Genomic DNA, 16,445 nt, shown 5'->3' on the forward strand with positions numbered 1-16,445 from the left:
TATGAAAATTCAGCATAACTATTTCTAAGTTAAACCAAAACTTATGGATTGTCTCCAAACTTCAAAGCTTGTGTACTATGAGTTTAATTAAGGTGTTTAATAGTATTTAACCTATGTTGTGATGAGTCTAACTAGTGGTAGGTTTCCTTGAATTGTTGTCTTGCAATCCTTTTCGCACGTGCAGTCTTGAGATGACCTTGGGGTAGGAAATGAAAGTTATTGATGATGTTAAAAGCTGTCCAGAAGACTTGAATTAAGATGATTAATATTAATAGTAATGTGATGTTGTTAAATATGCACCTTAAGTATTACTTATGATGATTATGTTGATGCGATTCATTCTTTAATGATTATATGATGTATAAGAGCTGTTATTTGATGCATATGTTGCTGTTTTGGTGTTGTTGACCATTAATGTCATAAAGTTGTAAATGTCGGTCTAAGTTGTAAAGTTGTAAGATGTCATCCAAATTATTGGAGTCATATAAGATGTTCATGATGTTTCAAGTTGTATGAAGTTGAGTCCATGCATACTCATTCAAGTTGAGGGCTTGATGCCCTGGAGCTTTTGCTCAAATATGTTGGGGGCTTGATGCCCTGGTGCCGTTTTACGCTCAAATCTGTTGGGGGCTTGATGCCCTGGAGCTTTTGCTCAAATATGTTGGGGGCTTGATGCCCTGGAGCCTTTTTACGCTCAAATATGTTGGGGGCTTGATGCCTTGATTGGTACCACATGCATTTTCATTGTCAAGATGATTTAAGATGTTAAGAGTTGCATAGTCGAGTTGAAGTTGCAGAGTCGAGTCAAAGTCGTCAAGTTGTTAAAGATTAATTTACGAAGTTGATTATGAAGTTGATGTTGATGATGTTTATGTTGTTAAATGTAATTGATGAATTATATGCTTAATATTGTTGGTTGTGAAATCTCACCCCTTCTGCTTGAAAATGTTGCTCTTCGTATGGGTAACTTGCAGGTAACCAAGATTAGTTGCGGTCGTGAGTGGACTCCTCACAAGTGTGTGTCTTAGGTGCTCTGATACGTAACGGGATGAGAAATTTGTCATTGTTATCTGTTCCTTACGTATTACCTTATGAATTTTCCAAGAGCTATTGTTGAACCAAGATATTATGAGATTTTATGTTGAGGCCCTTGTGCCAAAGATTATGTTTAAGTTGTTGAAACTATTCCGCTGCGAAGTTTAAAATAATTACGTTGTTGGATTTTGAAGGATAAATATTTATTTATACAATTTATGATTTTAAGAAAAGAATGTGACATTCCATTATGATTGAGAAACTCTGATTTTTATTATGAAATTTTTATGTTGGGAAAACGGGGTGTTACAAAAGTACTAGTTCAATGTTTAGTCGTATATATATATATATATATATATATATATATATATATATATGTATGTATATCTATATATATATATATATATATCTATATATATATATATATATATGTATATGTATATAGATATATATATATATATATATATATGTATATATGTGTATATATATGTATATATGTGTATATATATATATATATATATATATATGTATATATATATATATATATGTATATATATGGGGGTTGTTAACTTGCACCCACCTAAAAACACTAAGGTGCAAGTTAACAAGTTACACCTACTAGTTCTTTACCAAATAAGTTTCGTTACAATCCGATCTGACAGAAAATCTGGAAAATTCCGACCATATCAGCTCACGTGAAAACAAATCCGCATATTGCTTAATAATTAAGTTTGCTTAATTCGCAAGTTAGCTTAATCCTTAAGTCGCTTCGAATTTTTTACGAACTCTCCCTATGAAAAGAGAGCTCGCCTCACTTATTTAGTAAACCAAAAAAATATTGTTGATACTTCTAATATTTTTCTTCTCTCTCCCTTTTCGAATTGTGTTGAAGAGGATTTCTTATTTTCTTTTACTCATTCTGTCTCTTTGTTCTCAAGTGGCCTTCGTACCATATAAGAGTGGTTTTATATCATATTGAGGGTGTTATTTTTGGAATGTTTACTTATGGTGAAGTACATAATCGAACAGGTGAACTGGACTGTTTTATCCAGGATGCAGCACGGTTGTTAGCCTACCTTGCACAAATTCAGGTAGTGCCGTGAAACGTCTTAAAGAGAGCGACCTGGTGGTAACTAAACCCGGTAATCTCTTCGGTGGTGATCTTTTCCTTTTAAGATACTTTTCTAAATCCGAGAAAAACATATTTGGTACAATGAAGGCAGGGTTAGTTGATGTAAGAGTGGGTGGAGTTGGAGGAGGGGGGTTGGGGTTATTTGTGTTCGTGGTTGTGGAATAATTTGATGTGTTGGTGCTCATGTTGATACGAGTGTGGTAATTTGAGGATAAAAGAAGAGGGGAGATACAATGGTGATTGAAGGTAGATGGAGAAGGGAGATGCGATGATAATAGAGGGTAGAAGAAGGAAGATGTGCCAGTGGTAAAGAGGGAGAAGGGTTGAGAGCCTTTTTTTTTAGGGTTTTTTTGGATTAGAACAAATTGCTTGTTGTAACACCGCAATTTTCACTATGATTATTTATTTATTTATTTTTATTCGTCTATTTGCTTATATGATGTGTTTTATTTGGGATTAGTGGATTTTTAGGTGATAAGGGTATTTTAGTCATTTTAGGACTAAGGGTATTTTAGTATTTTGAGTAGAGAGTTATTCTGATAGAATTAGTAGTAACTTTTGGAATTATTATGATTAGTGGTGCATGGGTTTTTAGTAGGAGATTTTAATGAGGTAATTATTTAGTGTCATTTTAGTGAGGTGAGAAAGTTATTAGGCCCATTAACAATGAGGAAGATATAACCCGTTTAGTGAGACTATATAATGATAACTCTAGTTGTAAAGTAGGGTTGTGCATATTCATTTCATAAATTTTACTAAAAAGTGGCTAGAGAGAGAGAAGTAAGAACAGATAGAAAAATAAAAAGAAGAAAACCTTGAAGAGGAAGAAGAAGATCAAGCTAGGAAGGCAAGGTAGAGGGGAAGACTTGAAGTTCTAGCTTAAGTTTTTGGGAGACAAAGGTAAGGGGGAAGAGATTCTCATAATACGCTATAATCACTTTTATGATATTTGGGTCATGTTTGGCTTTGTGAAATTATGAAATTGATGATTGTTTAAGTTGATGTTTGTGCTTTGATTTAGTTGCTAATTATGGGTATAGTAAATGTTGTGGAATTAAGTTATTTATGTGCTTAAACTCATGTTTGGTGGTTTGGAATAAGTGAAACCATGAAGTTGTTGTTGATTATTGCTCAAAACATGTTTTAATCACATATTGAATAATTGAATATGTTTGAATGTTGATGAATATATCATATGTTGATGTTGGTTGTGATGTTTGGCTTGAATTGTGAAGTTTTGTGAATTATGTGAAAATGGGTCAAAATCATGAATGTCGATGGATTGATGATTTGGAATATATGTTTAATTGATGAAGTTGTTATTTTGAACATGAGTATGTTTCTGGTTGTGAAAATTGATTTGGGTGGGATTGAATTGGAGAAAAACGGGTTTTTAAGCTAAAAGTCATTTTTAAGTGATTATGTGAAATAAGTTGTTTTGGATTAATTTGAATTGAAATGTTTTCAAGCGAAAAGGTGGTTATATAGTAGGGTTTAAATGATTTAAGTTATTAGGATTGTTTTGGCGCGATCAAGGTCGAAAACATTTTTGAAAACAGATTCTCGCGTGCCAAAATCGACAAAACGCATAAAAATCCTTTGCTGCTAGGCTGACACGGACCCTGCACCTGGAGGCACGGACGGTGCGTGTGGTTCGCTATATGGCTGCACGACCGTGCGGCCTGTCATGTACACGGAAAGTCTGATTTTTCGTCGTTTTTCGATATTTCAAGCAAACCATTGGGTCCCAAACACCTAAACCTAGTTAATCTTTTTTTTTTTTTTTTTTTGAAGAAGCTAAATTAGCCCACCCAAATTGACACCGGTGAGAATCAAACCTAAGACCTTGAGGATGAGCACGCTCCCAGATCTCAAGCCAATACCACTAGGCCAACCCAAACACTTAAACCTAGTTAATTGATGTATAATTAAGTACCTACGCTTGATTTAACTTGGTTTTGATTCGAAATTGAATGTATGTGTGAAATGGTGAAAATAGACGAACTTTGGTGAAAGTAAGAAATAGACGGACTTTGGCAAATGATGAATTATGCTTAGTTAAGTTGTAAATGATTATGAATTACTGTCGAGGTGATGTTTAATGATAGTTTTAGTGATGATATGTATACATGAAAAGTCGGTTAACTTGGAGGAATTGATTGTTCGTCTAGAATACGATAATTGCTAACTGGTGTGATTATGCTCCATGGTTGTGATAGATGTTTGTTGGTAATCGTAATGATGATTTGAAGGTGATTTTGGTGATGATGATTGTTTGATGATGATGAATTGTTGATGTATGGATGTAATTACTTGATAATGCGAATGGTGGGATATATTATATTATGATGTGAATTATATAATGTTAAGTTGTGAGTTATGCATTGTCGAGTCTATTTGGAGAAGTTACATATTGGTGGGGATTAATTCAGTAAGATAATTCCAAATTATTTCTGTTACGTAAGGTTGGAGGGGGATCACTTGGTAATATAACTCTGATATCCATTGCTACCAAAAACATGTAGAGTCGTGTCTATAATATTGCAAGCATACGAATTATATGAAATGCTTCATACTTGATTTTGTGACTTTGGTGAATCATGTGAATTGATGTGACGTTGTGTACTTGATACATTTGCTTGGTGATACTTGTACACTTGAGATAATGTTGTTAACTTTGAGAATGATGTGATAACCTATTGATGACGTGATAATTATGAGAATTGTTTGTGGACTTATGATGTTATAATTTAATGAAGATAGCAAGGGTATGATGTTAGTAATCTAGGAATGATGAATATATGTATATGCATGATACGTGAAATTCTAGAGTGATATATTTGTGCTTATATCTATTTATGTGGATATTATATTGCCACCCCCCCCCCCCCCAATGGTTCTTTGGTTAACCGCCTGACCATTGAAAAATAGTGTAGACATGAAGGATCAGGACGCTTGAGACGACGTGAGTACTTGAGGCTTATCTTGGCGCTTTCCTCGATTTTCTTGTTGCTTGGAGTTTTGTTTAGGGCTCTGACTAGGATGTGTCAGGAGTCTTTACTTTTCATTTATAGTTGGATTATGCTGAGAACTCTGTTGTTGATGCATTTATGAGATTTGAAACATGTTGTTGAGATTCTTAGATTAGCCATGATTATTTGAGGTGTTGTTTGTATTCCGCTGCGAGATTTTATAAATCCGAATTATGCATGTTTTTGAGAAAATGATGACGTTACATCTTGAACCTTTTTGAATTTATTGTTTATTTTCATTAAATATTGCTTATGGGGTTCAATGGTGTTACACTTGTCAATACCATGTGAGAATTATAATATGAGAATTATTTAAGGAAATCGCCAGAATGGCATAGGCGAGCAAGGGCATCATTACAAGAATTACCTCATGATATATATGACTGATATCATAATATGAATCATCCACCAAGAATCATTTGGCAAACTAAGGATCCTACCTAAGAGAGGTTCAAGAATACCAACAGTAGGTTACCCATTTTTAATGTTAGAAATTATCTAATTCTCACGTTGGGTATAATTAGTGTTGTGTGATTGAAAAAAGTGGAAGTTCCATATCGGATATAATAGTAGTGTTTATATAGTGGGGGTGTACCTCTAAGAGAGGTACATAATTATGTGAACGAGTAAGCACAAGAGAAATGTTAAATTAAAAATTAAATAATTAATTTAATTATTATTAAAGAGTGCTTTTTAGTCCATGAGTATTTTAGAATGCAATCTGAAATATTTTTGTATGCAATCGAATATATTTTGATACATGATCTGAAATATATTTTGATACAAAGTAATATATTTATGTACTCTATAATATATTTTTGTACTAAATATGATATATTTTGATACATATTTTTATACTAGATCTAATTTGTGAATTATTTGTTCTCAAAGTTTCTCACATATTAGTTGTGAATTTTCTCTATAAATAGAGAGCTCACATAGTGCACTTCATACACCGAAAAAAATTCTGAAACTTCGAATCAATTTCTTCCTCTCTTTATCTCCTTCTTCTGTCTCCTCAAAATTAAGAGTTTTTTTAACACCTTAAACTCTTTTTAGACGTTCCTTGAAAATTAAGAAGGTTCTTAAAAGCATGGTTCATTCGATATTTTAAGGTAGATAACACACTTCGAACAAAGGGGGAAAAAAAAATCATGTTTTCTTGAAATTACGTTCTCTTCGTATCCAAAATGTCCATCAGAATAGTTGAGTGTGACCGCAATTCCAGCTACCATAAAAATAAGTATGATGTTCTCTTCCACTCTGAAACCATTCACACAACGGTCACACATACTCCTTTCGTGGTTGACGACTGGATCTCAAACTTTCCTCTCTTCGGCAGCAACCTTGTCGGCCTCGATGTTGAGTGGCTCCCAAACTGGCAACGCAACATGGATAACCCTGTTGCAATTATTCAACTCTGCATAGAGAGAGCATGCCTTGTTTTTCAAATCTACCATGCTTCACGCGTCCCAGAATCACTTGTTGCGTTTCTTGAGAACCGAGATAACACATTCGTTGGTGTTGGTATCAAAGATGATGTGAAGAAGCTTAATAGAGACTACTCCTTGCATGTTGCAAACTTCGTTGAGCTTGGTTCACTTGCTGCTAAGAGATTGGGTGAACATCTGAGAAGTGCTGGACTTAAAAGATTGGCTTTAATTGTTCTTGGGAAGGATCTTGAAAAACCAAAGAAGATTACTATGAGTAGGTGGAATAATCTGAGGCTTACTCCTCAGCAAGTTCAGTATGCATGCATTGATGCCTTTGCTTCATTTGAGATTGGAAAGGTTCTTTATGCTCGTTGCTAGGGTTTGAACGGTTGATTTCTCTTACTTATTGAATGCATGCATTGATGCCTTTGCTTCATTTGAGATTGGAAAGGTTCTTTATGCTCGTTGCTAGGGTTTGAACGGTTGATTTCTCTTACTTATTGATCTAGTCAGTTTTCTTTTTCGGGTTGCTTTCCTTTGATATTTTAATTTTTAGGTTTGTGCTGTCTAGAGTAGAAATCTGGTGCATTGGTTTAGTTCCTTATGTAAAGCAATTTTGGGGTTTTTGATTTATGTATTATGATTTTTCTCTCTTCAAAATAAAAACGTTTCAATCTTTATTTTATTGAATTATGTTTGTATGTGGGTTTCCTTCAAAATAATACAAGCCTCCCTAGCAACAAACTAAGCACCAACAGAAGGCCTAACCCAAGCAAGAGCATTGTGCTATTGGCCGAAAACAGCAGCACCCAAGGTTGTTGAAATCGGGACTTGGCTTCAGGTCAAAAGAGAATACCAAAATCAAAAATTTTAAACTGCAATCAAAATTGAAGGATTTTACTCAACTATTTTTGTGGAATCGATATAGAGTAGCAAAATCAAAAATCATAAAATCGCAATCAAAATCGATGGATTCTACCAGAAGTTGTGTATTCAGTGTTTTGGAAATTGAACTATTTAATTTTTTTAATAAATAATTTCCTAATTTGTAATGCTTAAAGAGTGTCCCGGGGACACTCGTCAACCGGACCCAAACAAAAATAATGTTAAATATATGTTATAAATTGAATATAGTAATAAATGACTAAGTTTAAAGTCCACAAAATATTTATACATAAGTGACTAAAAGCCTAGATGTAAAATATTCTTTAGTAGTCATATTAATGCTAAACAACCTAGACAAAATACTTAAAGACAAATCGTAGATGTCTAACAAAATACTTATTCATAAGTAAGTAAGTGACTATTAAGTTTCAAGACGAAGAAAACGAACATGCAATTTGGATGAAGAAGAAATGGAAAAAATGATGGATGATGGATTCAAGATGAAACGATGATGGATTGAAGGAAAGGATGATGAATTGAAGAGAAGAGACAATCTAATTAGCTATAGTTTATTTTGAATTAGATGCATGGTGAAAAGGCATTGTGGTGTGAAAGAATTAAAAAAATGTGGTCTTTTATGTATTTATAGAATCTAGTATCAGGTACAAACTGGGTCAATTAACGAACTCGGTGAAAATTGACCCGTATAAAACATGGACAAAATGCGCTTTTGCATGAATTTCACGATTTTGTGCGATTTTACTAGGATTTTGCCCGTTTTGGGATTTTGCTATGAATTTGAGTCATTGAAATTGAGTAAAGTCACAAAATCCTGGATTTTGTTATTTATGTCAGGATTTTGACTGCAATGGCAGCACCTCACAAAGGCAAAAACCAGGCAGTAACACACTGCACTGCTGCAGACAGCACCTACACCAGTCAAGACACTTTGAAAATGAGTTCCACTTAAAGTAGTTGGTCATATACAAGGTTATCAAAATCGGGACTTTACTTCAAGTCGAAAGGGAGTAGCAAAATCGGGATTCGTAAAATCGCAATCAAAATCGAAGAATTTTACTCAAGGACTTTTGTAGAATCCATGTAGGATAGCAAAGTCGGGACTCGTAAAATCGCAATCAAAATCGAGGATTGTACCAAAACAAAAATAATGTTAAATATATGTTATAAATTGCATATAGTCATAAATGACTAAAGTTCAAAGTCCACAAAATACATATACATAAAGGTGGGGGAAGTGAAAGAATGAAATTTTTTAGCCTTTTGGGTATTTATAGAACGGGTCATGGATTCAAATCGGGACTATTTACGAACTGGGTCATAAATTAACCCTTATCAAAAAATGAACAAAATCCTTCAAAATCCATCAAAATCCTGCGTTTTTGAATGGATTTCACGATTTTGTGCGATTTTGATAGGATTTTGTCTGTTTTTGGGACTTTGCTATGGATTTGAGTCGTTGAAGCTACACAAAGTCGCAAAAACCAGGATTTTGGGACTTAAGTCGGGTTTTTGATAACAATGGTCAAATATTGGTTTCACCCAATAAAAGAATAGATGTTGAAAACAATGTTGAATAAAGAGTGTCTCAAGCATTTTCATGCGACAAATGATAAGCAAAATAAACAATAAACAACCTCACTTAATAATAATTGTATACAATTTAATTTAATAACAAATGAAAAAATTATATTAGTAAAGTCCTAGTTAGGACCAACAACAAAAAGCTATATGGAGTATTTGGTTTTATAAACAAGGGTTAATTATGTTTTTGGTCCCTACAAAATTGCAACCTTGTAAGTTTAGTCCTTACTTAATTTTAATAGCATTTTTAATAAATACAAAGAATACTTAACACGCAAATCGGGAGAAGTACAAGGGGTATCTGACCCACAAAAAACAAGAGACCTACATCAAAAAGTTAAACAAATTAGAAGAGGATTCGAAAATCATTCATAGTATATATGGTCCCCCTTTTCCAAGAGAGAAATCATCACCAAGAGGTAACTTTGATGTCTTTTACTCCCTCCGTCTCGGATTAACTGAGTCATTTGCTCATTTCACACATATTAAAGAAAAATATATAAAGTAGTATTTCCTGAAATATATTGAATTGGGAGTAATAAAGTAGTATTAATTAGAGTTATAAAGGGAAAAGGTAATTAATATTGTATTGAAAAGTGAAATGGCTCGGTTATTTTGGGACATTTTTTATTTGCAAATGGCTCAGTTATTATGGGACGGAGAGAGTACTATCTCAGCCACCACCAAATTTTGAAGAAAAAATAGCTTGATTACACGCTTCCCAAATCTTAAAAAATGTTGTATGTCAAATAAGCATTAGGCATTTTCGATGCTTTTTAACCCAATAAGAGGTAAAGAAATAGTCTATTAGAGAAACAACATTTCCAAGTGAAATCGCCACCATCCCGATCCACTTAAAGATCACATACCAAATTGCTCCAACAAAGCTACATCTACAAAACAAATGACCTTCCACCTCTAGTTTTCTCGGACTCAACACACAATCCAAACTCACTTCGTCTAGCAACACTCCTCTTCTAATTAGATTCCCCTGTATATGGATTCTACCTAGAATAATATGCCAATATAAAATTTTAAATTTTTGTGGAGCCAAACTAGCCCAAATTCCCCTTAGACTCGTTCTAGATGTCACGTTCAAATCTAGTGGAGGATGCATTTAAGCGCTCAAATCAACATATTGGGATTTCACATAAAACACATTCGAAGCTTCAAGAACCCAATTCCCATTGCCTAACTCCTTATTGACAGCACTATTGGAAATAAGACTGTTGAGATCAACCAATGCTTGCTCCTCCCTATCAAACATATCCCTCCTCCAATCAATCTCCCAACACCACTCTTCATTGATTCACCGCCAATTTGGCTCACCTTATTGTTCGTTTGGATGGATAAAGAGTAAAGTCTTAGAAAAGTTAAGGATAGGGATTTACCTATCATCCAAATATCATGCCAAAAGAAAATTGATTCCCCATGTCCTATGCTTTTCCTTGCAAAACATGAAAACAAATATTGGGAGTTTTCTTTCCCCCATACCTGAAGCACATAAATCCTCCCACCAAAGAGACGGAAAATTTGAATTTGATTATAGAAAAAATATTTAAGGGAAACTCACTATTCTCCATATTTAGCTTTCAATGCATCTATCCACAACACCTTCTTGTCACTTAACAACCGCCATTTTCGCTTTGCAAGAAGAGACAAGTTTTCGATTTTTAAGTCTTCGATTCCCATACTTAACCCATGAAATCTTCTTCTTAGCGGTCGCAGACCCCATAACCCCCCCCCCCCCCCCCCCCCCCCCCCTCCGCGATCAAATTTTCTTTCAATTGTCGTGATCAACTTCCACACTTTGTTTCTCCAAGGCTCACATATCTATTTCTCCAAGCACTTAGCCTTTTTTCCAAAACATCAATTAAGAATAATAAAACATCAATATTTATCCCTAATAATCATCACTTTTAGCCCTGAAATTAAATGGAACAAGTTACGAATGGTCTTCATCACCAAATATTTTTAACACAAGCCTTGCATATGAACATAGTATCATCGACATATTGCAAATGAGAGATAACAATGTCCCACTTGCCCACCTTGAAACCCTTAATGAAACCTTTTGACGCCTCTTTCTTCATAAGCTCCCCCAATCCCTCTACAACCTAAGGGTGTGTTTGGGAAGAGGGTTTAGGAGGGAAAGGGAGGGGAGGGCTTACATTCCTTTTTAAATTTAAAGAAATTATAAAATGATTTTTAAAAAATTGAATTAACAACATGATAAATGATCATATAATACTTCAAAAACACTTAATTTATACTAAAATGACATTTTACATTGTTCGTAATTTAAAAAATAAAACTGAGCCCTCCCCTCCCTTCCCCTCCTAAACCCTCTTCCCAAACACACCCTAAAGGAAAAGAAAAATGGCTAAGGGATCTTCTTGTTTAAGCCCTTTTTGAATTCCCACTTGGATTGTTGAACACCCATTTACAAGAACCAAAATATTCTCCGCAAAGAAACACACCTTAATCCAACTAATCCACTTATCCACTTACCCAAAAAAATCCAAACTTCAACATTAGAACTTCCAATTCACCGACTCATAGGCCTTTTCAAAGTCCACCTTAAATATCAAACAATATTTTTGTTTGAGAAAGTCCAACACCTCATTCACCACAAAAGTTAAGAAATATAACTAATGGTCTTGGCCATATCATTTGGTTAGACGACTAATGGTCTTGGTATATTCCTTCAAACCAAGAATAGTTAAGAAATCCAATTACACTTTACTTTGTTTGACAAGATAAAGGGTGTGTTTGTTTGGGATTCTTTTAGTTATTCTTTTTACAGGGTTTATGTAGAAAGAGAAAGACACAATATCATCATCTCACACAGTTAGTTAAAATAACTGCAAAGTAGTTTGGTTTTACCTCAAGCTATTATTATTTACTTGAGAATTACTCCTACAACCACCTACACACACTAATGTAGTATACGCTACTATATGCTAGAAGTTATAAATAAGCCCTGTTCACTCATTAATTGATCAAGGGAAGTGAATACTTCCTCCGTCTCATTTTAATAGCCGTGTGCGATTTTTACAGAAATGTTTAGTTGCGTCAATTTTAATGGTAAACTTAGTATAATTTATTAAAACATCCTTATTAATTATAGTTATTGTAGTGACTAAGTGGGGTGGAATTCAATAAAGAAGGGAATATTAGATGAAAATAAAATAAATGTTGTATCGACTAGAGATTTCCGATAAGAACTCCGTACTTAATTTTACTATACGTTTAGGGATTCCACTTGTGCGACAATATGGCGGGGAATGTCACATGATATTGTCCAACCACAACATGACACATTGACAACCACATTTTAAAATAACGTAAAAAACCAAAAACCTTTTATGAAAGAGATAGAGAATAAAACAAAAAAGTCGTGTGCCACATTGTAGTTGAGAAATGTCACATGACACTCATTAACAAGACCTCATCTTTAGTTAAGGATGGCCAGCTAACATTTGTATTATTCCCGAGAACTATTTTAAGAAATTAATTTTTTATGCACAAACAATAAAAATTATATTCACAGATGCTCCAAATAAATACTTATAAAAACAGTATTTGAGCTCAATTATTGTTAATGAGCTTACCTAAGACGAATCATTACCTCCCGCGAACTCCGAATTACTATGGCCCCCCTTCCTAAAAACATGAGGGCTAACACACACACACACACAAAAAAAAATACTTCTAATGATATTTAAGAAACTAATTTTAAAAAAATAGCATCAAGATGTGATTTGATTGGATGAGTAGCTACACATGGATTTAATCCTTCTTCATATGAATTTTTTCCACTATTTTCCATGGAAATAAAATTTAATAAACTTTTAACATGCATATTTTCTACCAATTTATTGACAATAATCTACTGATGTTAGAAATGCCATTAACATTTTTTCTAACATTTTCTCCAACACAATTTTTTTGGGGAAATCAATGTCGATCCTACACTTATATTTTGAAAATAGATGGCACATAAATGGTGAAAGATTTCATCCAATAAATTAATGAAGGTGTTGAAAAGAGATGAATTTTAGCAATCCTCCTACCAATTCTTCGAATCAATAACATGGAGTATTCTCTTGTACCAAAATAAGTGTGTCGTTTGCTCATTTCACATATATTAGTAGTGACTAATGAAGTATATAAGTGAAAGAAAAAAAAATGATTTTAAGTACCCTTATCAAGTATTTGTGCATTCAACATTACAATAATAAATATAAAGTGAAAGATATTAAATTTAGAGTGATGAAATTAATATTAATTTAAGTGAATGATTGAGAAAATGTAATTAATATTGCTTTAAAAATTAAAATAAGTAATTTTTTTGGACAATTTTTTTTACAAATGAGTCACTTAATGTGGAATGAAATCGGTACTTAAAATATGCAAGGTCCGGGGTTCAAACCCTGAACACCACCAAAAATCCAGTACTTAGAACTCCTTTTGTTTTCCTGTTGAGACGTTGCATTTTCCAATCCACATTATTTCGTTTGAAACCGTCGAATCATCATTTGTTTGGGATATTGGCATATTAATAATTGCCCATCCATAATTGGTCACGTATAAGTTTCACACCTTAACAACGTCTATATGTTCTCGTATTTTGATATAATAACTTTAAGGGTCATGTTAACTTGTGCCCTAAGGGCACATGTTAAGCAATCCTAAAATAGAAATATTTCATTAATATTTGTGCATTCAACTAATTAAAAGTCAACAAATTAAATGCAATATACGAATTCCAATAAAAAGTTTCTACATTTGACTCATTAACTTGTGTCTTGAGGGCACAAGTTAACATTTCCCTAACTTTAATTGCAGGACACACGCCGGATTTCAATCGTTCTTTTGGTGAAAAATTAAAATCCATTGAACCTTACCGATTCCTCTCTCTAGCTTTATTAATTGTTTTGAAACTTACAAAATAAAATTGATCATGTGTTACAAATTTCTTTATATATCTTTGTGAGAAGAAAATTACATCATCATACTTAACATTTACAAGTTACTCCTACGCTAGTATTTACTTTATCATGGCCACACAAATTTCACTAAGAATTCTGATCGATGAAGAGAAAAATAAAGTTTTATTTGCTCAAGGAGGCAAAGATTTCATGGATATCATGCTTAGTTTCTTAACATTTCCCCTAGCTACAATTGCTAGGCTTGTTAACACGCCATCTAACATTGAGAAAGTAAGCTTTGGAAGCATTAGCACGCTGTATGAAAGTGTGGCCAATCTCGAAGAACAACAATTTTGGACACCTGCGTGTAAGAAAATGCTTCTTCAACCAAAGAATTCAATGGAAGAATATTGCCAAAAATTAAAGCATAACATCGATGTCTCGGAGGAAACTAAGTTTTTAATATGCGACGATTGGGATTGTAGTCGTCAATCCAGTGGTGGCTTGTTGACCACTTTCTCAAATTTAAAATGCAGTTGCGGGAGTTTTATGTCTCAATCGATATATCTTGCTGATGAAGAAAAAATTGATAAAGAAGGATTTGTTGCAGATGCAGCAACTTTTTGTATTTCTGATGATTTAGGTGTGAAGTCTGATAGTTTTCAAAATTCTATCTGTGAACCCATGAATCTTCTTGCACTTGAAAACTTCAGTGCTTACAAGTTTATGACCGTGGATGTCACTTACAACGAGGTATGTTTTTCCCTTACAGAAAATTCAATATGTTATAAATATTTTGTTTACTGAATTCCATGTTTTTGTCAAGATTGTTTCTATTTTTTTTAGTCTAATATTTTGCAAGTGAATACTAGTATAGTTTTTGTAATTATATAATTAATAATGTGAATATTAGTATTTTATTGGCAAAAATTGCTTCATTTTTAATATAGCGCATTGTTTATTGTATTTTGTAGATACTGGATTTGTTGAAGTGCTCTTTAGTCTCAAACACACCTTTGACAGACATTTTTTTGCTGAAGAAACAAAATATTGAGAATTCAATGCCCAACCCTGTTGTATTGGATTTTGACACTAATAGTGTTAATGAAAATGAAGGGAAGAAAATCAAAATGAAGGTAATGCTGCAAAAATCCAACAACAAAATTTTATTTGCATTAGCTGATGCTGATTTTGCAGACTTCATTCTTAGTTTCCTTACATTTCCCTTGGGCGGGGTAGAACACATGTTAAAGGGAAACTCATGTGGATCAAGCATAGACAATTTATACAAGAGCATTCTTGAATTGGACAGTGACACATACTTGAAATCTTCTGATTTAAAAGATAAGCTGGTTAAACCTAAACTTGCCTACCAATTCAAACTCCATAACCAGTTGTTGCCCTTTGATGAAATGCCTGATCCTAATATATTTTGTGTCACTAGACATAATAGGAGAAGAACTGGTTTCCATGCACATTTAACTGCTTTGGAAGATCCATATATTACTTCGAGAGAGTTATGTGTTCCATTGAAGTTTTTGGAGCCACAATCATCAAATGGCGAAGCGTATGGTGATTGTGGTGGAAGAGGATTCATGAAGAGTCCAGCATTTTACATGGTGACTGATGACTTGGTTGTCACGCCATGTACCTCTGTTTCTGTCATTTCATTTTTGAGTAAGCTTGGGATTCCTTCTTCCGATTTGGAGGAAAGAATGATCACCATTGGAAAAAAAGAGGTAAAGTAAAGCATGTTACTTTCACATTAGTATTCATTGTTTCAACAAACTTCATTTACACAACACAATGGTTCATTTTATTCCTTTGGATTTTTTTTTTTGCAGGGTCTTGGCATTTTGAAAGCTTCCTTGATGTCGTCTTCTGCTCTGACTAATGGTCTTGGTCCATTTCTTAAAGTCAAGGTTGAAACACTTCTCAAAGTTAAGGATGAGCTCAAAGTTAAGGATGAGAATACCTCAAACTGATACTCTTGTTACAGTAATGAATTGAGGCGATTAAACAACATCAAAATCATGGTGTTTAATGTTTAATGTGTTGTTTTTTAGTGTCCAATATTTAGTTTCATGAAATGTTTAGTACTTATATATTTATGTTTTGAATATTGAGCAATGTTAGTGTCTTTTGTTTATGTCAATGATATGTTTTGTTCCTAAGTTCCACTTCACTGGCTTTACAAGAATGACACAAACTGATGAACTCATCCATCAAATGTTGTTTGCATAACCTCACACGAAATAATACACACGGTCAGATTCAATAAGGTAAAGTTTTATGGTAGAATGTTGCCAATGAACGTTCTATTATTTCATCACATTTGCTACCCCCCTACAATAATAAAAGCTAAAACTAATGTAGTTACTATGCAAGGATA

The 16,445-nt window shown here is 33.6% G+C and overlaps 1 protein-coding gene and 1 pseudogene across 1 annotated transcript; both read left to right on the top strand.

Moving 5' to 3' along the window:
• The first annotated feature begins 6,389 nt into the window (after positions 1–6,389).
• LOC146907835 (3'-5' exonuclease-like) lies at positions 6,390–7,229 on the top strand (annotated as a pseudogene).
• Positions 7,230–14,195: 6,966 nt separating this feature from the next.
• On the top strand, positions 14,196–16,173 carry LOC146907836 (uncharacterized). Its single transcript, XM_085727678.1, has 3 exons — positions 14,196–14,806; positions 15,028–15,792; positions 15,898–16,173. Exons 1-3 carry the CDS (start codon positions 14,264–14,266, stop codon positions 16,036–16,038), a joined length of 1,449 nt encoding a protein of 482 aa, XP_085583804.1. The 5' UTR covers positions 14,196–14,263; the 3' UTR covers positions 16,039–16,173.
• Positions 16,174–16,445: the final 272 nt, after the last annotated feature.

This window comes from Medicago sativa, chromosome 7 (genome assembly GCF_051527215.1).
Source record: "Medicago sativa cultivar Bolivia chromosome 7, Bolivia_mono, whole genome shotgun sequence".
NCBI lineage: Eukaryota > Viridiplantae > Streptophyta > Magnoliopsida > Fabales > Fabaceae > Medicago > Medicago sativa.

Excerpts from the sequence above, each read along its gene's own strand:
- LOC146907836 (XM_085727678.1), top strand. The coding sequence starts at position 14,264 with ATGGATATCATGCTTAGTTTCTTAACATTTCCCCTAGCTACAATTGCT. Across the intron at positions 14,807-15,027 it reads TGGATGTCACTTACAACGAG|ATACTGGATTTGTTGAAGTG; the intron begins GTATGTTTTTCC and ends TGTATTTTGTAG. Across the intron at positions 15,793-15,897 it reads TCACCATTGGAAAAAAAGAG|GGTCTTGGCATTTTGAAAGC; the intron begins GTAAAGTAAAGC and ends TTTTTTTTGCAG.